The sequence below is a fragment of the Vanessa cardui genome, chromosome 10, assembly GCF_905220365.1.
Source record: "Vanessa cardui chromosome 10, ilVanCard2.1, whole genome shotgun sequence".
In the NCBI taxonomy this organism is placed as follows: domain Eukaryota; kingdom Metazoa; phylum Arthropoda; class Insecta; order Lepidoptera; family Nymphalidae; genus Vanessa; species Vanessa cardui.
In genome coordinates, this window is record NC_061132.1 from 8,524,561 (window position 1) to 8,550,788 (window position 26,228).

The following is a 26,228-nucleotide window of genomic DNA, read 5'->3' on the forward strand; positions in this document are numbered from 1 at the left end:
CTTGAGGATTTTGGAAAAAAAACTGGTTAGTCGATCATAACACATTATTCGTTTTTATCTAAATACTAGTAGGGATATATATACCATGTAGGTGTTTAAGCAATTTCCTTCCATAAGTAATTAACGGTCACAGTACGTCTCGGAACAGCAGTCTCGAAGATAAAACAAAAGAAAGTCTGAGGAATAACTTACTGATAAAAATGGCTCCCATTTCGCGGTAGTTTTGTCCTAACGCTGACAATGTTTGGAACATTGAACTAGTGGAAATAATCTCAAATTTGACTAACACATGACGATGGTGATGTAGTTCTAATAGATTTCGGTCACGGCTGGAACGACGAGGTAGACACGTAGGGAGATGATCTAATTGCGCAAGACATAGCACAGTACACAAGCATATGCTCAAATACAAGTGCACTCTCTCTTCCTTTGTTACATATTAGGTCGAAAGGCAATTCCGAATCGAGTGGAAAGACTTCTGACGCAGGACTAACCTTTTCTCATTTTTGCGAAGCGTAGTATGTTAATACAAGCTTCTAAATTTCAATTCTTTAGAAAATTTTTCAAGAGCAAAACCCAGTCATTTTTAGCATCCTGTCCCGGGATTTGAACCCAGAGCGTCGGGATTTACACTCTTATAAGCTGGCCTCTAGTGACCAAACCAACGTAGTAATTACACATAATAACAGGAGAATGGAAGCTTTTATTTAAAGCTTGCAAAACTGCGGCGTGCAGTTAAATGTATTTATATTTAGCTCGGTAAGTGCTGATGGAAAGCTTGTTAGTATAACATAATTTTATAATACTTGTTTATATGTTTGTAAAACTTTAATATTATTTAACAAAGTCGGAGTAAGTTAGGTACACTTTTTAATGAAAATGTTAAATCATAAAGGTGTTTCATTGTAATTATTCCAGTAGTGCCAAAACGAATTCGACAATAAAGTATAAAAGTGACTCGATTATTGAAAATTCGTGAATTCGAAGAATTTTTATTAATTATTAATTTCGAAGAACGCTTTATTCCGTGTTTATAAATTAATCGCAGTGAAACTTCAGGAGATATTGCTTCAAGACTTATGGTTTAAATGTTTCGTGAACTTTACTTGGTGGAAGGCATTTATTCAAGCCTAGTTAGGTATCACCTACTCTCATTTATGTTACCGTCAAATTCTTTGTATTGTTGTGTTCTGGGTTTAAAGGGTGAGTGAGCTAGTATAACGTCGGGCAAGGGACATCACACCTTAGTTGTTAAGGTTATGTATTGATGATGTGAGGAATGGTTTACATTTATAACAGCGACAATGTATATAGGCAGTGACATGCCTTTTGCTTGTCCGTTTACGTCTATTGTAAAAAAATGTAAATGTGTTCAATAGTACTGTACGTCGTAAATACATGCCATTTCTATTGCTCATTTCGCTGATATAAGTACAACCCGAAATATTTCTGTGTCCGTGTCGAAACAATTTAATGTAATATACCATTGATATAGTAGGTTTTTTGAGTCGAGATGGCCCAGTGGTTAGTATGCGTGCATCTTAACCGGTGATTGCGGGTTCAAACACAGGCAAGCACCGCTGATTCATGTGCTTAATTTGTCTTTATAATTCATCTCGTGCTCAGCGGTGAAGGAAAACATCGTGAGGAAAACAAATTTCATAGAAATTCTGCCACATGTGTATTCCACCAACCCGCATTGGCACAGCGTGTTGGAATATGTTTCAAACCTTCTCCTCAAATGGAGAGGAGGCCTTTAGCCCAGCTGTGGGAATTTACAGGCTGTTGATGCTGTATGTTGTTGTATAGTAGGTTTTTTTAGATATTGTGTTATAGGTTTATTAAAGCCTAACTATAAATTATTGTATTAAATTTTACTTTTTTTTGCTGTAGCAAAAAAATACTCAACTACGCATGGCCATCCTCGCCTTAACGATCTACAATCTTTTTTTGGTAAGTTGGTATAAAAAAATATTATAAATTTATAGACCTCGTTCACACTTGAATATTTTTTTAAAGAAGTCTTCATACCCCAACCATTTCTCTTAGGATTAAATGTAAACGTAGTTTAAGATTTTACCTACGTCAGGCTAATTTATGTTCGAACATCATTTTTATTCCTCATTAAAAAAATTCGATCGAATAAATTTGAATAATTAATAATAATAAAATTTTCCTCATTTATGTTTTTGTTAGGTTTTAAAGTCATTTTTTGGCTGTATGAGCGCAATTCTAAATCAAATGTTACATGTCAAAAGTAATACCGTAAGAGGAAATTTATTACAACTTGCGCAAACAAACTATAAAAACCGTACGCGAATAAAACAGACATATTTTTTTATGAAGCAAGCTCTAAAGAAGCAAATGTGCTAAGTAATGGTAAATAGTCACTCCTATTCATAGTGTATGTTATTTGCATAACATCGCCATAGATAAAAAAAATATTAGTACTTAATTGCAAAATATTTAAATTGTATTGTTTTCATTCATAATAGAAGCGATAACTTGAACTAATCTAAGTCGAACTATCAACAAGAGCCTTTAAATTTCCCACTGCTGGGCTTAGGCCTCCTCTCTCTTTGAGAAAAGTTTGAAAATATTCCTCCATGCTGTCCCAATGCGGGTTGGTGGCTACACATGTAGCAGAATTTCTATGAAATTAGACACATGTAGGTTTCCACTTAGATTTCTTAAGCCGCCGAGCTGGAGATGAATTATAAACACAAATTAAGCACTTGAATATACAGTGGTGCTTACCTGAGTTTGAACCCGCAATCATCGGTTAAGATGCACGCAACCACTGGGCTATTTCAGCTCTTCTCTTCTAGAAACTATCGACTATTGAAATTGTTTAACTTGAGATAAGCATCTGTCCGAAATACGGTTAATGCTGTGGATTAGAGTGAGCCTGCCTTCTGCTGCCCTATGCGTAAGGAAAAGGGAAGCCAGATAGACTGGTAACCACAGCGCGTTACGTAACGAAACGGCTCACCCTCCCATAAGACGATATCACTTTAAATAATTGGGTCTGGAGAGATATAGCTCTGAGAGATAATCCATTAAGGCCACTGATGGTAACCAGTTCCCAGTACCAATTTATTCTTTACAGAGGCGAGAATTCGTCCCACTAACTTTAAGAACCATAGTTCTTAAGGTTAGTAACATCATAATGTTATGTACTGTGTCTGCATTGACACTGGCACAACCAAAATCAAATTATACTTTGTTCAAGTAGGCTTTTTCAAGCACTTTTATATGGCCTTTTAACAAGTATATTAAGTGAAGCTTTACCAGTTACTCTTTCAGTAGTTACTCTTTTTCAACGTTTAAAAAAGGATCCGGTATACTATGTTTCGCTGTTTAGCGGGAGCATATGTAATAAATGGGTAGTAGGTACATAATCAGTCGAGTTTGTACAAAGCCTTATAACATTAAACGTTAGTCACTGTACTACGTCACACCTTAGCCCATACATCATCTCTACATGATCAAGTCGATATCTTCATTTAAAACATTCATTCTTTTCATTTTTTTTTTGCGTTTATAACATAAACTATTAATATATATAGAAATGATATTCACTATTAAATATTCTATATCGAAACAGGTTATATTGCATTTACATTTACAGATTCTAATTCGTATACTTTGACGTCACTCTGATGATCCGTGTTGCTGATTTTCATTAATTTAAATAAAATAGATAATTATAAACGAGTTTCTAAGAGATTTACGCTAACACGTTAACCGTCATTAGGTACCTAATACCAGAAAAAGTGCCAACATTCCGGATTATAAATATATTATTAAGTTCTTCACATGTGTAGATATATATCTACTTTGATTATTTTGACTAGATTCTAGATAAATCGTTGAGTTTCAATCGCAACTTATGAAACAGACCAAAATTAAAATTCTCGCGTAGGACGTGCGAACATTCTTTTGTTTTACGTACGTACTGACTCACGATAAGATCAATGTTAGTATACGATGTTGATTATTTAAGTCCCATAAAATTAAAAAAGTTTGTATATGTTTTGTTGTATTCAATTTAAATACATTTGTGTAATTTTTGAATATGGATACAAAGTAGCTGGTTGTACGGCTTCGTTCCTGTTTTAGCTGTTGGTCGTAAGGTGTTAGGTTTAGGTATATTTCTTTCAGTGGAGTGGCTTGCTTCATACCAAAATTTCATCAAATTCGGTTTATAAATTTAGCTTTGAAAGAGCCACAGACGGATAGAGTAACTTTCCAAATTTTAATATTAGTATAGATTGTGTTAATGACTTAAATAATCTTCTTATTATAAATAAATAAGATTGTCCGAGAAAGTTACTTTCAATGCGAGAAATTTTTGATGAGATTTTTTTTAAATATATAACTAAGTACAAAATGAATTAATAAGAAGTTTCCGGGACAAAGACAAAGAACGGCAGGTATACTTCCCGTTTGATACATAACTTTAGATAGGTACCTACATAAAATTTTCAATAAATATTTATATTTTCAATTTAGTATTTAAGTAGAAGTATGCACTAATTTTGATTAGTTTTTTTGTTTAAAAAATAATGAAATGTAAAATTTATCACAATTTTAAAGTTTATATTCTTTTTATTATTGTCTATTTACGTATTTAATCTCTGTAATCTGCCAAAAATAATCATTATCACCTACCAAAACTCACCGAGCCACATTTCATCTCTGCAACACGGTACGATCTTATGAGCCAGTTTTGGCTTATATTTTTTGATTAAATACATCAATTGATATATGGCTATCAAAATGATAATTCTCATTCGTTATGATATACAAGCGATTTATATTTATATTCAACGTAGTTATTTATTTCATTCAATAAGTTTTAATACATTCATTTGTACGAATCGCTATTCCGAGAGACTGCCATTCGTACTTTATGATAAATCTCGCGTGTTCGACACATAATAAGTAATAATGAAATAAAAACATTATTAATATTTATAACAACATTTTTGTAAGTCACTAGCTTAATAAATAATTTATCTTATTGTTCGTTTTACTAAACACGATTTTATTGAGTTGATAAATTGGAATAATTAATTACGAGTATAGAACAGTATAGTATAGTGAGCAGATAATTTTGTATTAGTTGTTACGTTATATTGTTGTCAGTGAGTCAATCGTTATAATAATAATACGATTTTTTAAAATTAGAGCTATCTATCCGAATTTTTTTTTATGTATTCCATAAAAAAAAACGGTTGGCGAACGCTCATGGGCCACCTGATGGTAAGTTGTTACCATCACCCATAGACAATGACGATGTAAGAAATATTAACTATTCCTTACATCGTCAATACGCCACCAACCTTGGGAACTAAGATGCTATGTCCCTTGTGCCTGTTGTTACACTGGCTCACTCACCCTTCAAACCGGAACACAACAATACTACGTACTGTTGTTTAGCGATAGAATATCTGATGAGTGGGTGGTACCTACCCAGGCGGGCTTGCACAAAGCACTACCACCAAGTATTAATATAATAAATGTCAAAGAAACTGTCTGTGTATATTTCTGTCGCTCTTCGTGACCAAACCTCTGAACCGAGTTTGAAATGTAGAATGAAGCGAAGTTGAACTCCAAGGCAGAACATCAGCCTTTTTGTTGTCTGACACGTGACAACCAACACCTTAAAAGGCGAGTGAAGCCGCGAGCGACCACTAGTAACATATAAAATGTATTACAATTCAATCTCTCATAATCTCAAACATCTATGAAATGGGACAAATGTCAAGAAAAAGAAATATCTATAAAGTATCACCTAAAAACTCGTACTTGTTTATATATTTATTTATAGATATGTTCGAAGAACAAAGGATTCGTTTAACGCCATAACGATTGTGTTTCGAATCGAAGTAAACATATTACACGAATATGAGTCGAGGTGGCCCAGTGGTTAGAACGAGTGCATCTTAACCGATGATTGCGGGTTCAAACCCAGGCAAGCACCGCTGTTTCATGTGCTTAATTTGTCTTTATAATTCATCTCGTGCTCAGCGGTGAAGGAAAACATCGTGAGGAAATCTGCATGTGACAAATTTCATAGAAATTCTGCCACATGCGCATTCCACCAACCCGCATTGGAACAGCGTGGTGGAATATGTTCCAAACCTTCTCCACAAAGGGAGAGGAGGCCTTTAGCCCAGCAGTAGGAATTTACAGGCTGTTGTTGATTGAATTGATTGATATTACACGAAGCAGAACAAAATAATGCCTAGCTAACCATTAAAATATTGTAAATAGCTCGAATTCCATAGAAAAGTCGTAAAAATAACGCGAAAAACAACTGATCATTTATACGCTTGAACGCAACCTAGAAAGGCACAGTCATAAAAATATATTTCAATAGCGTATGGAAATGCGAATAGCTTTAATACTTTTGCGTTTCGTTCTTTGAATGAAAATAGAGATTTACATGAAATATGTACGAGTCTTAGTTTACTGCGTTCTAAATTTTTTTTCTTGAATCCCACGATTAGACATTATAAATCACAGATAATAAATCAAACTCATTTATTTAGATTTAAAACGGAATACTATCTCCTTGATTTTACAATTTAATTTTGATATTAATTGCAAATTGAATACGAAATTGTCTTCCATTTATTCAATTAAACGCAATAAAAATAAAATTTATTTTTAAATATAGAATATGTTTTATTAACTTATCTAAAACAGTTGAAGGCATACTATTTATATATCGTTGTAAATGTGTGCGTAAAATCACACATATCCAATAATGGTCAATACAATGAAAGTATTCAATGAATATGAGTTGTTTTCATAGATTACAATAACATAGCAACTTGATACGAAAGAAATACTTTAAACAACGTTGCATTTGCTTTCAATATATACGAGTGGCTCCATAGCTTCTTCTGTGCGTAATGTATAATATAAAATATTATCTTTTGAATAACTGTCCATATAAAAAGTAGTAGTTGTTTACCTACAATAGATACTACTTTTTTATGGTATAGGTTGGCGAGCATATGGGCCATCTGATGGTAAGTGGTTACCATCACCCATAGACAATGACGCTGTAAGATATATTAACTATTCCTTCGGAACTAAGATGTTATGTCCCTTGTGCCTGTAGTTACACTGGCTCACTCACCCTTCAGACCGGAACACAACAATACTGAGTACTGTTTTATTTGGCGGTAGAATAACTGATGAGTGGGTGGTACCTACCCAGACGGGCTTGCACAAAGCCTTACCACCAAAAAAACTAAATTGTTATACGCGGCTTGACTCGCGTTTTAGGGGTTTGGTTGTCATGTCTTAGGGAAAAAATGTTGCCTGTCCTTCCTTATAGTTCAAATTTGCTTCATACAAAATTTCATCAAGATCGGTCTAGCGGTTTGGTAGTGCAAGAGCGACAGATAGACAGGGTTACTTTGACATGTATAATATTGGTATAGAAGTATTTATTGTAAAAAAATACGTACTATATTTACTTTTAAGATGCCTTTAAAATAGGAACGTTTGTGTATGGGTTTTGGATATCCGTCACCAAGTATAATCCGATAGTTGGCGAATCAATTTGCATAAAATTAACTACGTCATTTCTGTCTAGCTATGACTTCCTTTTTGCAACTTTTTCATTTAAAAAAAATGCACTTATGTTGATAAACGTCGAGACCACGCAAGGTGTAGACATCAAAGCAAATCTTCAAATATATGTACGTTTAAACTACACGAATCACGCCGCAGAACCCTTGAGGCTTGAGCACGGCCGAAAAACAGAAAGCGGATGATAGGCCAGGCACGCCTCAATTCGAGCCTTGAGGAACGTTCGCATAATTATGTAAGTCGTGCCTTGCTTTAGAGTTGCTTCTGATCCTTAGGAACCGTAACAATTATAATCTTCTTCCAAAAACAAATACATGTTTTTAAAGGTTAGTTATTCATCTGTGTGATAATCTTTATTCTTTAATATTTATGAAAGTGTTCTATTTTCAAATCCGTATGCGTTAAATCTTTCTATATATTACAAAAGACAATCATTACATAGTATAAAACGAAATCGCTTACCGCTGTCTATCTATATGTGTTAGATCTTTATTTAAAATTACGCAACGGATTTTGATGCGCTTTTTTTATTAGATAGATTGATTCGAGAGGAAGGTTTTAGTATATAATACATGGGCAATATAGTAAAGTAACACTGGTAATTTTAGATGTTTCTATTGTGATGTCGTGAATAAACAAATTGTGTAATTAGAACATGCGAGTCGGGGCGAGTCGCTAGTGAACTATAAAGTATAAAAACACAGAGCGCAATGATTAAGCGACCTTAGATACGGAAGAGAGAATTAAGTATGGACATTAACTCGACTCCAAGGCTTAGCATACTAGACAGTTGTTACCACGTCGTTATGTACGACACACTACGTATGTAAGTGGCTTTACACATAGATCTAGTAGTCAGAAGCGATTCAATTACGAATATGGCTCTCAACGGCACAACGGGTTGTGGATAATAATTATTACATTCTATTCTACAGAGCTTATACACTGTGCTTGTATTTAACACTTACTTTGTTCTGTATTATACAATTCCTTATCAATTATTTATAATTATTACATAGTATAAAACAAAGTCGCTTACCGCTGTCTATCCTTATGTATGCTTCTTATCTTTAAAAGATTTTTCACACAGTGTTTTGAGAGGAAGTTTGTACATATTAATGGATACAGTGTTTCGAGAGGTAGGTTTTGTACATAATACGTAGATCATATAGTAAAGAAAAGAGAAAAATTCTGTAGTATATTTAGTATCAGCATTGCACTGGTGCGAAGCCGAGGTGGGTCGGTTATTTCCAAAATAATGATAATTTAGTTTTTCTTTTAAATTAATGACTATTGATTCGACTCCGTTATATTATTATTCTTAATTAAACCAAATCGAGATACATATACACGCTTTATTGTAAATTTAGCTCGACAGTTTACAGTATAGAGATTTAATTCTCCCACCGTAAAATTTTAGATACCGTTAGATTATAATCAATCTCGCGAGATTGTTAAGTATCGAAAAATTGTAGACCGCTTGTAAACCATGGCCCTGAAATGGCCCAGTGGTTAGAACGCGTGCATCTTAACCGATGATTGCGGGTTCAAACTCAGGCAAGCACCACTATAAATATGTGCTTAATTTGGGTTTATAATTCATCTCGTGCTCGGCGGTGAAGGAAAACATCTTGAGGAAACCTGCATGTGTCTAATTTCATCGATTTTCTGCCACATATCCATTCCACCAACCCGCATTAGAACAGCGTGTTGGAATATGTACCAAACCCTCTCCTTAATGGAAGAGGAGGCCTTATCTCAGCAGTGGAAAATTTACAGGCTGTTACTTTACTTTACTTTTGTAAACCATATTGCTCAAAAATTAAACGCAAATAATTCGGTAGTTTATAATATATCGAAGTTAATTTAGTAAAATTTACAAGTAAACACTATTTTATTTCCCCTACTTGGTAGAGTGCGTAGCCACTAAACGGGATTACTTTCCCATGCTACCCTAAAGTAACTGGAATATTATTACATATCGAAATTGTATACGTTTTATTCCAATCGAATCAACTTCCACGATCTGTCAAAATTTTACAATTGCGTAGGATAGATTATAATATAATGATATTTAGAATCTTGCAGTTATATATTTAATTAACGGATTTATTATAAACTGACGGCCCTTACAATTTTACGGTACATATCGTTATATATATTAAGTATATTAAATAGTGCGTAATAGATTAGTTGCAAGGAACTTTGTTGCTAAGGCGAGTTTAATTATGCGTCCAATGACATATTTAATTAGCAGTATTGAAGAATCATGTTTACGTCAATTTCTGGTTTAAAATTACCTTTAAATTAACCATAGATGTTTCATTAAATTGCCTTTGTATGACTTTAATTATAGAGTACTGACCGTATACGGTTGATAGTTTTTGTGTGACTGGAAAAAATATATTATCTGCCTGCAAAGATATGTTATTATATGGCTATTTGGATATGAATAATGCACCTATTGTTGGTTTACGTATGTTGGTATGTATTATGTATGTATGAGAGCACGTTGAGGATTATTTAGGATTATATATAAAAGTTTATTCTAACATATATTTCAGCAGTTTTCCAAGCAAGGGACTTAAATATCTTGTATTATATATTGACGTCATTTATCAGAATTGCTCTTGACCAATTATATCGCGTCAAAGTACTGTCAAATGTTGTATATTTAACTTTTTTCCTATTATGGATTGAATAGAGTATAGGTTATTGATTAAAATATCGGTTAGGGTTGACAAAGAGTAGTTGTTCTATCAATAAATACTCAATGGTCCTGAAATAAGGATGTTCCGTGCCTCACCATCACTATCATCACCACACACACCATGAATCACCTTCTTATCGGATTTTGAGTAGGATTAGAGAATGTGCTTAACATACTTGTGCATCTCGCATTTGAATTATTCAGATCAGTGTTAAGGAATTTTAGTTAGTTGGACTTAGTGCTTCATCTAAGAGTATTCGATGTCTCCGATATTAGAATATATGTTATTGTAGATTATGTTTAGAATTTCTTCTAATATATCTTAATCTACAATCATATTTTATTAACTTTTTTTATACTGCACGAAATTATTATTTTGACTTATGAAAGCAAACCGTGACCGTAAAAATCAAAAACCCGTTAAACTGTCATATCATTGAATTTCATAGATTAGAAATATCTATATAATAATTTAGATAAAGGCCATTAAACCTGCCATTAAACCAAGAATTTGATTGAATTAATATCGATTTATGCTGCGTGTCAGCTAAAAAAATCTTTATTTTTTATCGATCTATAATTGTGCATCGGGTTCTAATACAAACAAGCATCATAAATTATTCGTGTCACGTGTTCGGTAAATAGTAAATACGAACCGAATAATATCTTTACAAACCTTACATCAAAAAAGATCTGCCATGTTCACTAACCCGCACTGGAGCAATGTATCGGTGTAGTAAGATCGATAACCTTCTCAAAAAAGAGGAGCTATTCCAATCCTAGTGCTTACCAAATCTTTCCTTTTTTATGTTTTCTTTCCTTTTTGTTGTTTTTTTTTTTTTATAGATAAGTATCAGGTATGTTTTTAATATTTCTGTCGTATGCTACATAAACATTACTGTCGTTCTTTCTAGTATTTTCTGGTATTGTAAGATATTCTACACAATTATGTCATCGATCACTATCTAAGTATGCATATTCAAATCTCTCCATTCGCCTGAGTGATGTTATGTCAATCAAAGAAACTTTCACATTTCTTAGATATACAAATAAATAAAATTTATTTGTATGTCTGTAATTTTAAAATCTTTTTTTTTGTTAATATCTATATTTTCATGTTACTGTTATTTTGATTGAGGTTTCCTCAGTATGTTCAGATTGTTTGACGAATGTAAATAATACGATTGAAAGGCTTTTCAAGGTACTGTTAACTTTTTTATTTCATTAATATCAGTCGAGATCATTACAAGTTATAAAAACAAAGTTACATACATATCTCTATGTAACTTTTCTACAATATCAAAACGAGGCATCATCCTACTGCACTTATCCCAATTTTATTTGGGGTCGGCGCAGCGTGTCTTCTCCTTCCATGCTTCTCTGTCAGACGTCATCTCACAAGTAACATTTTTTCTAACCTTATCGTCTTTCACACAATCTATCCATCGTTTCCTTGGTCGTCCTCTACCTGTATATCCATCCACATCCATGCTCAAGGCCTTATTCACAATATCAAATCAAGGCAATAAATAAATAATCACTAAAAACTTATTAGCCTATTTAATATTGTTTGGTTTTGATATTTTTTATTATTCCATATTGTATTAATTAAGGCGGATATAACCGCGGGTCATAGGCAATCTTACGAATGTAATGCTCGATCTCTCCGCCCTTCCACCAAACTCATTGCTCTTGCTAAATATATGTATGTCTCTTAGCGACCACCAACGCTATTATTTCATCATCGACTTAAAGTATTCGTAGTACTCGATTTTTTCTTTAATTGCTTTGAATGTTATACTTATTGTATGGTGTGTTTTTTTTATATTTATTTGCGATTGTTCGAGTATGCACTACTAATGTATATATTTCTATCAAAGGAGCAACGCTCTTGGATAAGCAAATGCAAATACGGTATAAGTCCCATATTATTGTAATTTTTGAGGAAGGAGGAGCTGGTTGCTGATTGTGTCCGAATTATGTCATTTTCGACGTTGAGTTATGATACTAAGTGACAATTTTATGATGATCGTATACTAATTAGGATGTTAAAGCATTACAAACAATTGCATATTCGCATTATGATACTCTATATGTAGGCGGACGGACAAATAGGCTATATAATGATAAGTGGCTGAAGACAATGGTAGTGTCAGAAATGTTATCCAGTCCTTACATCACCAATGCGCCACAATTGGGAACTAAATTATATTGCCTTGCGTTTCTAGTTACACTGGCTTTCTCACCCTTCAAAACGAAACACAACAATACCAAGTATTATTGCTTGGTAGTAGAAAATATGGTTAATGGGTGACCAACCCGGGCTTGTACAAAACCAAGGATAATTTTTTTTGTAATTGTTTTAATTTTATTGTTCACTCGTCGACATCTCAATGGTTTTGATCCTGAGCCTACACTTGTATTCATCCCCACTCAAGAATACAAGCACGCCTAATTGGAGAGGATGATACGATTATAGGTTTTTATGGAACAATATTAATTCATCGAAATTAATCTTACTAGTTTTGTTTTTTATTAACGTGATTTGATGTGATGAATGATTTGATTTGTTCGCGTGAGATTTTGCATACTACATACTATGAATGGGGTTTTGAGTATTTTATTCGGAAACATATGTATATATTGCTAAAAAACCTAAAAGATGATGAATTGATATTATAAGCGTTTTCTCTCATAGAGAAGGTTGCAACTTATTCCCGGAGATGGATTCTAAACTCAATAGCGCTTATCCGGTTTTGATCCTACTGCCTTCGGTCAATATCGCCCTTCTATCCTCCAAGACATTCAGGCTTTTAATACTTGTTTTCCCTCATATAAATTTAAACCGCAGCTATTTATTTTTATTTAGATTATGGAACAACGCGGTGCTGTATATCATGAAACGTCTTTAGTTCAATTATTACATCGGAGAAATGCATAATGTTTGATTGATATGGCTGATTTTTTGTGATTTTGGTGTGAATTTCCCACACGCTTTCCCCGCAATTATTAAAACACTTTTGACACGCCATAACTGATTTGATCAATTTCATTGGTTTAAAGTAAATTTAGTTCAATCTTGTTTTACTTTATGATAGAGCTACAAAGCTCTAAGCTTAAGCCAGTCTAAGCGGGTAGGAACCCAGGTAGTCTAAATAGGTATTTAAACTGGCTTAAACAAAGTTCTTTCATCACTTATATTGTACAGACAAATAAAATAGTTTTGTTGTGCCTTGTCAAGTGTGAGCCGGTGTAACTACAGACAAGGTTCATAACATGTTAGTGCCCAAGATTGACTTACAGAGTTAATATCTATGAGGGCGACAACTTAACATCAGCTGTGTTTGTATGATCCCCAATCTATTCGAAATTTAAAAAAAAAACTTTTTTTTTAATTAAGTTCTTAATCAATTTACAAGCACTTGTTTCACTTCGTTTGACAGTTAAGTCGTTAGTATTGTTTTTTTTTCATTGACCCAAAGATTCGTAATGAAACTTTATATTCCAAGTACGAATAAACTGTAATTAAACATGAAAGATATGTTTCAAACCATTCTATCATCTCGAAACGGAAGAGACTTCGGTGGTTTATAACTTTGTTTTCAGAAACTTAAATACGTTTTTTTTTAGTAGGATACGATAGGGTTGTCATAATATTTGTAAACAAAAGCCTCATAAATAATAATTAAATAACTCTCGTACAATGAAGACATATTTATATATATGTGTATTCAAGTATCTTTAATACCACAACTAGTCAACTGTAACAAGCTGTTTTAAGAGAGACCGCTTTTTAGAAAGACGCAAACATGCCACTTGGTGGTAAGTGGTCATCTTCGTACTTAGATACTGGTTCTTTGAGAAAGATCAACGACTCTACACCTTCTAAAGAAGTTCAACATCTACTTAGAAGTTCAAAGAATTGCAGTTCAGTAGAATAAAGGTGCAGCCACATTTATGAGATCCTACATAATATATAAAGTAAATACCACAAATTTTAGATACAATCGGTATTATTTATAGCAGTTTTTTGCTAATCCGTGTTCGCAGACATACATTATAATTTTATACATAACTAGCGCTACCAATAAGTTTATCGTTTCAGATTCTAATTTGATTTTTTTTAAGATTTTAGTATAATATAAAAGTTATTTTTTTTAAAGGAACAATTTTAGTGTTAAGTTGTAATGAAGTTAATTATGTGATAGTTGTTTTTGTCGATACAAATAAACAGGATATAAAAATTACCAATGATTATTCGCTGCTATGTTTTATAAAATGTGTAATATGCACAATTAAATGAATGTTTCGAAAAAAAATATTTAATGAACACAATGATAACTTATACGTTTTCAAAAACTTTTAAATAAATAATGCACATAATGTAATATGATTTTCTTACCCATTTTATCTGGACCGATCATACTCAGTTCGTATAACTTAGATCCATCGTATCCATTCTCAAGTTCAATTAGCAGTAAAACATTGACCTTTCAGTATCACAATTTTCGCTAACAACAACTGCAATGAGATCAAACAATAGCTGTTTCCAAACGAACACGACACACGATTACCTTTTTGTAAACAATTTCGTTTCGATCGGATACGCTGTTGAACGTGATTATTTAGGTTTTACGACACGGCGTGCGGGCGATATACGCGTGTTGCTTCCGCTGAGCAACTCACCGTAATAAACTTAACTAGCAAGTTAAGACGCTCAGTCAAAGGCAGTGCGACATGCCGGAGATGTTATCTTTAAAACACATTTGATATGTTGCGTTTTCTTTTTTTTTTTTTTTAAATAATATTCGATTTTTAAATTTGTCAAGCGATACAGTCAGTCGTTTTTCCTTTTCGTTCTCGTCGCGCATTTTAACGTATTATCCATAACTATCAGATATTACTTCTGCATTACTTTTTTATTGATACTGATTCGTATTTGAATACGATTTTGAAATATTCGTATTAAAAATTATTTCAATAACGGTATGATTGTGAAGTACCTTATTACGTATAATTGGTTATAAAATTAAGTATACATGTACACGTAGGTAAACGTAATTTCAAATTATGATGTATTGTTATTCATGTGTGTGTAATATTATATGGTGTGAACTTTGGCCTTTGAATCATGATAATATACTATAACAAGAAGACACCTTAAGAAAAACATATTCAAGGAATTTTAGATAAGAAATTAATGTTTTATTAACTCGCTTTCGGCAAAGCCGGGGGAAAGTAATCGATTTTAAATATGGGTAAATAAATTGTTAATTCGTACAGGTAACTTTCTTAATCATTAAAAACATCTTTAAAATTGCTTGGAATTCAATGCAGTAAATTCCTTCTATTTTTTTCACTCTAAGCACAAAAGGTACAAAAATATATTTTCTCAATGCTTGATATGAATTAAACATTGAACCAAAAGTGTCAGTTCCGTTGTTCCTTTTATTTCGAATTTATTTTGTTTGGACTATATCCACTAGCCCATACATTATTACAACGACATACCCAAATATCAAAAATCGTAACTATCTTTTATAATCTTAGAGATATGATCTGATTGTTAACTTGTTTATCATTTAAAGGATTTTTATTCGGATATTATTAGTATTCTAAGATCATGAGGCCTCACTTCTAGTAAGTAACATCACATAGCATAATTGCTCTCAGAATATCCGACGAGTAGGTGCTACCAACACTCCGATCTCTACCGTTTCAAGGAACACGATAATTGGTTTATTATTAGCGTTACGTTTCTTCAGAATATCAAAATAACCCAATTTTATTATACTTTAATAGTATTTTAATGACACGAGTATGATTAAGAAGATAATAATACGATATAAAAATGGGTTAATAATAATATGCAAATAGAATTAACTTGTTTCTATTGAGCTATTTTATATATCTGATACTTAATTAAACATAAAAAACTTAATGAGTATGATGTTGTCAGCACAAAATCAAAATATATTTTTTTCAAGTAGGCTTTCAAAAAATCTTTGTAGCACTTTTGAATCATCATTTTACAAACTATATTCAGTGAAGCTACCACCTTTTCGGATTGTAGATTCTACCGAGACAAACCGGCAAGAAACTCATTAGAAAAAGATAACTTTTTCAAGAATTAAAAATGCAAAGTCATGTTAGTTAAATACAATTACATATATATGTATGTAATATATCCTGTTAGAAACAAGTATAAACTCTTATATATGTATAAGCTTTTTTATCATCTGTATAATCTTATATTGCACTAGCTGTGTCCGCGACCTTGTACGCCTTTGAATATAACAAAAAAAAATATTATCGTAGCCTAAGTTACTCCCTATTATAGCAGTTATCTGCCAGTGAATGTACCGTCAAAATCGGTCCAGCCATTCCAGAGATTAGCCGGAACAAACAGACAGACAGACCGACAAAAATTGTAAAAAATGTTATTTTGGTTTATGTACCGTGTATAAATACATAAGCATTGAGTAAAAAAGGGCTATTTTAAATTTACAAACAGACACTCCAATTTTATTATATGTACAGATAATATGCCTAATTTACCTATGTATTTTTTACAAATGATTTTAATTGGAATACACATGTTCTCTCTATATTCATAATAGGATGGGGAAAATTCGGCCCAATTGAATGGAATTCAGACCCAGGACCAAGGATTACGTTCTTTCCGAGGCACGGAAGCGTTACTTCCAACTTCCAGACTATGGACTGTTACTGAGAATGTTTCGACACAAAAACTTTAATCTGTATGAACCAAGTATTTCGGATATATTATAATATAGTAAATAAACTAACATGAAAAGGAGGAAATGAAGGTGAAAAGGCAGGGCCTCACCTTAAAGAGATTTATTCTAGTAGTAAATAGGAAAAAATAATAACACAAATAAAAAAGAAGTGGACATAAGAAATCTCAATGATCATGCACAGTAAAAATAAATAAAATGTATTATATGTATTAAAGTTTTATTAATAAAATTAATTTCCATCCGCGGTTTTCATTCCTGTATATCCTTTCTTGTTCCTCTGAAAACGTTTAATCTAAATTTCATAATGATCGTTTGAATAGTTAAGCGTAATAAATAGTCAGTTTTATAGTAATATTCCTTCAAAATAGTTTTTTTAAGGTATAGGTTGGCGGACGAGCATATGGGCCACCTGATGGTAAGTGGTCACCATCACCCATAGAAAATGACGCTGTAAGAAATATTAACTATTCCGTGCATCGTCAATGTTCATCAACCTTGGGAACTAAGATGTTATGTCCCTTGTGCTTATAGTTACACTGGCTCACCCTTCAAACCGGAACGCAACAATACTGAGTACTGTCATTTGGAGGTAGAATAATTGATGAGTGGGTGGTACCTACCCAGACGGGCTTGCACAAAGCCCTACTAAAGCAAACAGCCAAATCGGCTATCCGATCATCTCCTCTTTAAACGCGCTGTAACAAATAATAAACATTATAGCAACCCTATATCGCTAATGCCTTAAAACCTTAGAACCAAGATGTTATATTCCTGTGATTATTTTGGCTCATAATATTATGATTATCAGGTACATAACCACACATAATTATACATTTTAATATAGTGAAATAGATGTAGCAACGACACATACTAGTTGACATATTATATATAGATAAGATAGAACATTAGCTGATAACTCCGTTATACTATATGAGCCAACTTGAGATAAGAATCTTAATTATAAAATTAAAAACACATGTTTACTTACCCCAGATCCGAGATTTATTATGCCTTACGTGTCATACTTATATTATACAGTTAACTTTAATTTGTTTGGGTTTAACCAAGAACTGAAATCCATAAAAAAACTTAAACTCATAGATAGACAAGCTGAACCAGGCTTTAATCGCTAGTATGAAACTAACTTCCAAGCCCCATTTTACCCCTTAGAGGTGGAGTTTCGTAAAATCCTTGCAAAAAAATTCTTAACGAATGCCTTATAAGGGACCCTGCCAAATTCCAAGTTTGTATGTTATAGTTTCTGAGATATCGTGATTAATCTGAATGGTATTTCGCTTCATAATTTCACAGTATAAAACATAGTCGCTTACCGCTGCTATTCCTATGTATGCATAGATCTTTAAAATTACGCAACGGATTTTTATGCGGTTTTATTTAATAGATAGAGTGATTCGTGAAGAAGATTTTTATATATAATACATGATGTCGTAAATAAACAAACTATGTAATATATTTAGTATCAGTATTGCACCCGCGCGAAGACGGGCCGGGTTGCCAGTTTAAATATCTAGGTAACAGATAACAAAATCAAAGTGAATATTGTCCGGTCGCTCTCTAAGCGAACGCTGTTTGAATTATAACGGTAAGATAGTTAATGATAACACGAATTGTGTAGGTACGTTAAATTTGGAGATCCTGAAAGTTTATACTCAAAGATTCTAGGGAATGTTGTTGTATTAGATTTTATCTTTCACTATCAAACCGCAGAACTGAATTTCATTAAATTTAGTATGAAGTAAACATGAACTGAATGACAGTACATAGGCTACTTTTTTGCCTAACACATGACAACCAACACCCTAAAAGGCAAGCGAAGCCGCGGGCAACTAGTAGTTTGTAATAATATTACAATAACAACCTCTCGTGATCTATCCTATAATAGATAAAGGGTGGGGCTATATTGATGACACGAATATGTAAATTTTATAAAGTATAAGATGATGTAAGATCATTATTAATAGCCAATATTTAACTTAATTAATCGCCAGCAAACATACATAAATAATGGATAAATTATTTGCGTAACAGTTTTATTTTAAAATATATCATAAATATATAAAAAGCTGGACTTATTTATTATTATTTTTATATAATTAAATTATTTAAGTTTTTCCCCAAAACAAAGTCGATTATAGTAGGTGTCAGCTTACAATAAAATTAAATCAAAATAAAACCCGTCATAGGATTTGAAAAACTTAAAAAATCTTTTGAATAAACGCATAGTTTCGCAGGCGACCCATTATTTTATATATCTAATCTTGCCAATAATATCAAATCAAATTTCATAAAATGAAAACAAAAACAAACAAAACCTTTGAGAAAGTCTAAAAATATTACACGTTATTCACTCATTTGCTACAGTGATGCTTAAACATTAGATAATGCAGTTACTGCAAAATCCGAGCGGCAGAGTTAAATGTACGCACTAAACAAACGACAGAAGTTGGTATATTATATTTCATAGATGCCGACTATATCCATATATGTACTTAATTATGGACTGGAAAGTATTATAGGATATATCCTTTATTGATTTAACTTCCACTTACATAATACGATTAAAATACCAAATAAGATTTTTTTATGGTATATACCATATACTATATATATATATATTTATATGGTATATACCGTATACCATGCCACCTGATGGTAAGAGGTCACCATCACCCCCTTTTTTTTTATTACGCTGGAAAAACGCTTTACACGCTTCCCCCACGTGATGGAAAGTGGGGGGGTGTGTGGGACTCCCCGGAGCCCGGAACGCCCAGTGCGCCCAAGCAAACCGGGTTTACCCACTAAAAAACCAGCGGTACCCTCTCCGTCTTTCGGCGGACGCTACGGGATCGCTTACGCATGCTACCGTGACGCCCTGACGGTCGGCCCGACTATACGGGCCTTCAACAGCTAGGGGGGATTCCCAGGGTACTGGGACCCCCCCTGGTCCCTACGGCGCCTATTGAGGCGGAGGGAGAAGATGCGCGTAGCGTTCCTTCTCCCCGGTGGTCTTCTGCGGAGCGAGTCAGCGGCGGCATTTTTTCCCGCTCCCGCTCCGCTGCTTCCTTCTGCGACATGACACTTTTGCAGAAGGAGCGCATCGCTAAAAATCAAAATCAAAATAAACTTTATTCAAGTAGGCTTTTATAAGCACTTTTGAATCGTCATTTTACAATTAAGTGAAGCTACCACCGGTTCGGAAATTAGATTCTACCGAGAAGAACCGGCAAGAAACTCAGTAATTACTCTTTTTTAACATTTAAAAAATACAACGTCATGTTAATTAAATACAATTATTTCAATTAATGTATCCTGCTTGGAAGTCAACAGGTATTAACTCCACGCTTTTTTATCATCTACAAAATCTTGTATCGAATAATATGCTTTTTCTACCAATGTATTTTTTACAAACGATTTGAATTTACTAAACGGCAAAGTTAAAAATTTCTGCGGATTTTTATTATAGAAACGGATACCTTGCCCCAAGAAGGATTTACTGACTTTGCGGAGTCGGAAACTTGGCGTTATAAGTTTATCCTTACTTCTAGTGCATATACAATGATTATCACTGATTTTATCAAAGTGATCAATGTTACTGTGAATATACATGATATTGTTGTTAATACATTGCGACGCAACAGTAAGTATTCCTACTCTGTTAAAAACATCCCGAAGAGAGTCTCTAGCTCCAAGATTATAAATAAACCGAATTGCTCTCTTTTGTAAAATAAAGACAGATTCAATATCTGCAGCGTTACCCCAAAGTAATATATAATAATAACCAGCACACCTCGCTACCGAGCATGGTGTTGATAACGCTCGGTAGCGAGAGGTCTCCGCCCATAGTCGCCGCAAGAGTGCCTCTGGGGCCCCCACGCAGCACACTCGTACAGGGTGTGGTACGCCGTGTCCACTGGCGCACCACACTCGTGGCAGGAGGGTGACTCCTCCCGCCGCGCTATCCCGTGCAGGTACTTACCGAAGCATCCGTGTCCGGTAAGTACCTGCGTCATTCTGTACGACAGTGTGCCGTGCTTCCTCTCGACCCAGCGACTCAAGTGGGGACGGATCGCCTCCACTGTCGCTAGGCCCGCCGTGGGAGACCCCAGATCCTCCTGCCATCAGGCGATCAGGGCTTGCTGGGCTAGAGCCCTGATCCGCCCGATCTCCGCCGACGTCACCATCACCCCTAGACAATGACGCTGTAAGAAATATTAACTAATGCTTACATCGTCAATGCGCCACCAACCTTGGGAACTAAGTTGTTATGTCCCTTGTGCCTGTAGTTACACTGGATCACTCACCCTTCAACCAGAACACAACAATACTGAGCACTGTTGTTTGGCGGTAGAATAACTGATGAGTGAGTGGTACCTACCCAGACGGACTTGCGAAAAGCCCTACCACCAAGTATATATGGCTCTGTCTACTACTGTAGTAGAAACTAAATTTTAACAACAGTTCTTATCTAAGTCGTCTGTAACTATACTAAAAAATGCCTCTAAATTACTTATACCTGCTTTTATTTTACTTTTAAAGTTCCGATAACAGTTTTGTCATCGTTAAAAACGGCAATTTTTCGTAAATCCATAGTGAATATAATGGAATATTCAAGCTAGACCATTGATATCCTGTCAATTCTACGTCAAAATTGACAAAAGCCAAATAAACAACACTGCTCACATATGAACACATACTACAAACAAAAACAAGTTGGAATAGACTATAAGTAAAAAGCTATTTACTGATCCAAATTTAAAAGTGAATCATATTATTTGTCAATAATATGTAGTAGCATTAATAATTCACACATAATTAAAATAACTAAACAATCTTTAAGCAGCCTTTATCATCTAATGAATTTTATAATTTGAATACATACAAAAAAATCGAATTCGAACGATTGCTGAAGAAGATGTAAAAAAAAAAGTAACAGCCTGTAAATTTCCCACTGCTGGCCTAATGGCCTCCTCTTCCATTAAGGAGAGGGCTTGGAACATATTCCTCCACGCTGTTCCAATGCGGGTTGGTGGAATGCACATGTGGCAGAATTCCAATGAAATTAGACACATGCAGGCTTCCTCACGATATTATCCTTCACCGCACGAGATGAATTATACTCACAAATTAAGCAGAAGATGTAAATTATTTTCCAAATATATTGTGACAACAAAGCCTTAAATGAAAAAAATGTTTTATTGCTGTGATAAAAAAAGGTTGTATACACTATGTTTCCTTGTTTTTGAATCGAAAAAATCCATTACGTAAAAACCCATTCAATTGTTTTGCACGAAATTGATGTTCAAAAAAAATTGTAGTTGTTTGGGATTATTTATCAAATTCCAAATTTAGATAACATATTTGGTTCTCTAATTCACATGTGTGAAATGTTATATCATTAAAGGTACACAAGTTTCGCGTATTGAATACTAAAAAATGTATATCTAATGATGAAAAAGCTAATTTTAAAAACTACCTTTTTTAGGTACACAGAAAATGTCTCAAGATTCCGGATGCATCAGTTCTTTCTTCGATAGTGATTTGAACACCACAAGCAGCCCAGATAGATTATCACTGTCATCGTTTGCAGAAACATCTCAAGACATCAGTCAGACTTCAACCGACTCCATTTCAGACTTGAGTTTATCACAACTGACGATAGAAGAGCCTGTATCCCTAAATATTCAACCGTTTTATAACCTAACGCCACGTCCGTTGCCCCAGTCGCCGCACTACGTCATCGAGGAAGATTTCTCATCAAACCCCTGGGCTTTATTAGTAGCAACAATTTTTTTGACGAAAACTTCGGGTAAAACTGCCAGGCCGTATATGAAGAAATTCTACGAAGAGTATCCTACTCCATATCACGTATTAAACGACCCGCCAGAGACGTTCGAGAAATTTTTCGAAAATCTCGGACTAAAGAAAAGAGGTCGCATCATTTGGAAATTGAGTTATCAGTTTGTCTCTGCTAAATGGCGTCGAGCGAGCGATCTTTGTGGGATCGGAAAGTACGGTGAAGATGCTTATAGGATATTTTGTTTGGGTCATACGGATGTGGACCCTGAGGATAGATACTTAAGGTTGTATATGGATTGGCTGAGAAGACACACCGAGTTTATGGAAGACAATAGCGTGACGGATAGCGAACACGTAATCGATGATCCGGTTTTGAACTATTATAGAATTACTTTGCGAAATTGTGTTTAGTATAGTGCTAATAACATGCCCCTAAACTGATTTTACATATGAAACATTATCTCAAATATTGTGTCTGTCTACAAATAATATTATTAGGTATATATGGAAAGAGGGCCAATTTGTACAAATTCCTTGAAAGATTTTTTAATTAATTTTCAATTACGGTCAACAAATAGTCATTATTAAATTCTATTTAATTTATTTTCTAATTTTATATTGCGTATCTATTATTAAAAATGAATATTGCTTCTTTTCTGTATAATGCTATTCATTAAACTCGTTTACAGCTAATAATAATAAGTGGGGAATACAACCTAGCGTGATTGTTATTAATAATTAATTAAGGGTTTAGCAAAAGATTTTTTTTTATTTAAAACCAAGTTATAACATTTTATTCTCATAATAATCAGTTTTACTTTATTTTAAATTTATAATTTTAAAAATGTTACATTTTAATCAACGTAAATTGTGTTATATGTAGTCTACTTTAATTTACTGTGGTTTTGATTACCCTTGCAAATATGGAAAAGGGTAACAATTTACAAAATAGTAGTTATTATGATTGCTAGTGATTATTATTTATAGTTAATCTTGTGCATGTCATTTAAAATTAATTGTTCATAGTTTCTGCATAACAAAATGAAAATAAAAGTAAGATTATTTCGTGATTATTATATATATATCTATGTAATTAATCTAAAATTATTTCTTGTTATTGTGTGAAATACTTACAATTAAGTCGGTAAAGTATCAAAACAAATATTTAAATTATTAAATTTTATACGTGATAGATAAAAGATTATTTTTTAAATTGGTATGTTATATTCCTTTTTTAACAACCCTTCGCCTCATTTTTCATCACATTTAGATTGACGAAGAACAAAGCATGTTCGAAATTTCTTATTTTAAATATAATTACAAATACCATTAATTCTAAAAATTCAAGCTAGATTAAAGATAAATAGATAAAAAAATTATCATGTAATATTATTACTGATACGAATAAAAAAATTAAGATTTGCGATTGATAAAATAACTAAGAATTGCTTGTTATGAAGTTTCTCAGTGACGCCTTACAAAATACTGCTATTATTTCATTATTCGACGTAAACAAGCTATTTTAAAATTCAAATAAAAGTTTCAAAGTATTTTTAGACTCATTTAACATTGATTTGAAGTATTTGGTTTATTTTGAAATATTAAGCATTCAGGAGTAACGATTTGAATATTTTATAAAATATATTATAACGCTGTGTGTACAATTAAAATATATATACGCAACCATACATATTTATATTTTATAAGTTAGCTTTTAACAAATACATTAAAATTTGAACATAAATAAAAAATAGTTTTTGTAGTTTCATTTTTATCTGATATTATTTTATTAATGTTTTCATTACACTATCTTTATGTTATATTTATTTCGTATTGTGGTATGATGAAATTTAAAAAGATATTTTCACCTGAACGATATGTTCTTGCACACATCCACAAAATTAATTTCCAAATAATATGTCGCCAGGTATATAAAGTTAATAAGTAGATGTGTTTATATTTTTTTATTATATACAAGTAAATATTCATTGACTTCAAATATTTATGCAATGCAATGGTCACACCATTGCATTGCATGAATATTTGAATTTCAAACGTTTAAATATTTTCATATATTTTGTAGTAATACTAGAAAGAGATCCAAGATACATTCCCTCGGACGAATCTATATGAAGCAGTTAGTAGATATCTATATAGTACCAACTAAATTAATAACTATGAGTGGGTATGGAGGAAGTGCATATCTCCTCAAGTGGCTCTATAATGTTGCACTATTATGCGACAAAATAAACAAAATGAAGTAATAAAGTATTATTTCTACATTTATTTATAATATGTAAAAAAGGGCATTTAATAATTCTTAGAATGAGTTTAATTGTGTTTTGGGTCTACTAATGACAATTGTGCTTTTTTTTCTTTTTCTGATCTGTAACTACGCAAGTTGAGCGCATAATATTCTGCCAATTGAGCACTTATGATGGGAAAAAGTCATACACTCACACATTGATACTATGTCAGACGTCGTCGGACATTACTTGTGTTTATGTAATATTGCCACATAAAAATACATTTCCATTTAAATGGAGAAATTAAATTTCTTAAATTAAAATTTTCTATTCTTTTATTTTTTATAATAAATATATTTATTAAATGATTTTGAAAATGTGTTTAAACGTATAATATCATTAATTGATTGACGACTTGTAAAATTTTATTTCAAGTTACAACAGATAAGAGAGAATAACTAAAATAAAACCTTAAAATATGAAGGAATTTAACATAGTAAAAGGGTTCGGAGTACATATGTATAGTCTGTTCCACACGAGGAAAACCCCAAATAAACAACATTTGACAGTAAATTGACTCGATATCATTGGTCGAGAGCTTGAATAGTCTATGATATTCTTTATGGGTTTGCGAGTAAACGACAATGAATCTACTATCGGAACTTTGGAAGTGAAATTAAAGAGGATATAAGCAGTTAAGTATTATATTTAGTAGAAATATTATATTTTTAATTATGAATGAATAAAATACTAAACCAGATATTACTAATATTAAACGAGAATAATGGAGTGCCTATAGCTCTAGTGATTTAAGCTATGATAAGGATAGGGAAACCATGCTCTTAGCGACTTCCCGATCCCGACTCTAAGCATATAGAAAATCGGGATCTGACTTCACATTAACCGACAGCTATTAAGTATAAAATATATTTATACTTATTTAATACTTCTCATAAATGTAAAATTTACTAATAAATTTTAAATAAGTATAAATAAATATTATTTTTTTTAATTCACATGTAGTAGAAAAAAATTAAAGGAAGGAATAACATTATGAACTTATAAATTTGAACGTTCCAT

The 26,228-nt window shown here is 32.9% G+C and overlaps 2 protein-coding genes across 3 annotated transcripts in view; one reads left to right on the plus strand and one right to left on the minus strand.

Moving 5' to 3' along the window:
* LOC124532891 overlaps positions 1 to 15,000 on the minus strand; it is a 75,233-nt gene extending 60,233 nt beyond the window's left edge. The window contains exon 1 of the mRNA XM_047108005.1: positions 14,727 to 15,000. The gene's annotated coding sequence lies outside the window, so the exon portion shown is untranslated. The remainder of the gene's footprint in view (positions 1 to 14,726) is intronic.
* The window catches only part of LOC124532892 (methyl-CpG-binding domain protein 4-like), a 48,389-nt gene extending 23,870 nt beyond the window's left edge, over positions 1 to 24,519 (plus strand). The window contains exons 1-2 of one of the 2 annotated variants that reach the window (XM_047108009.1): positions 22,378 to 22,507; positions 22,589 to 24,519. In XM_047108009.1, the coding sequence (XP_046963965.1) occupies positions 22,600 to 23,313 (714 nt within the window). In that variant the 5' untranslated portion in view covers positions 22,378 to 22,507; positions 22,589 to 22,599 and the 3' untranslated portion in view covers positions 23,314 to 24,519. Of the gene's footprint in view, positions 1 to 22,377; positions 22,508 to 22,588 lie in introns of those variants that run through there. The other variant, XM_047108008.1, reaches the window with a different exon arrangement.
* The last annotated feature ends 1,709 nt before the right edge of the window (positions 24,520 to 26,228 follow it).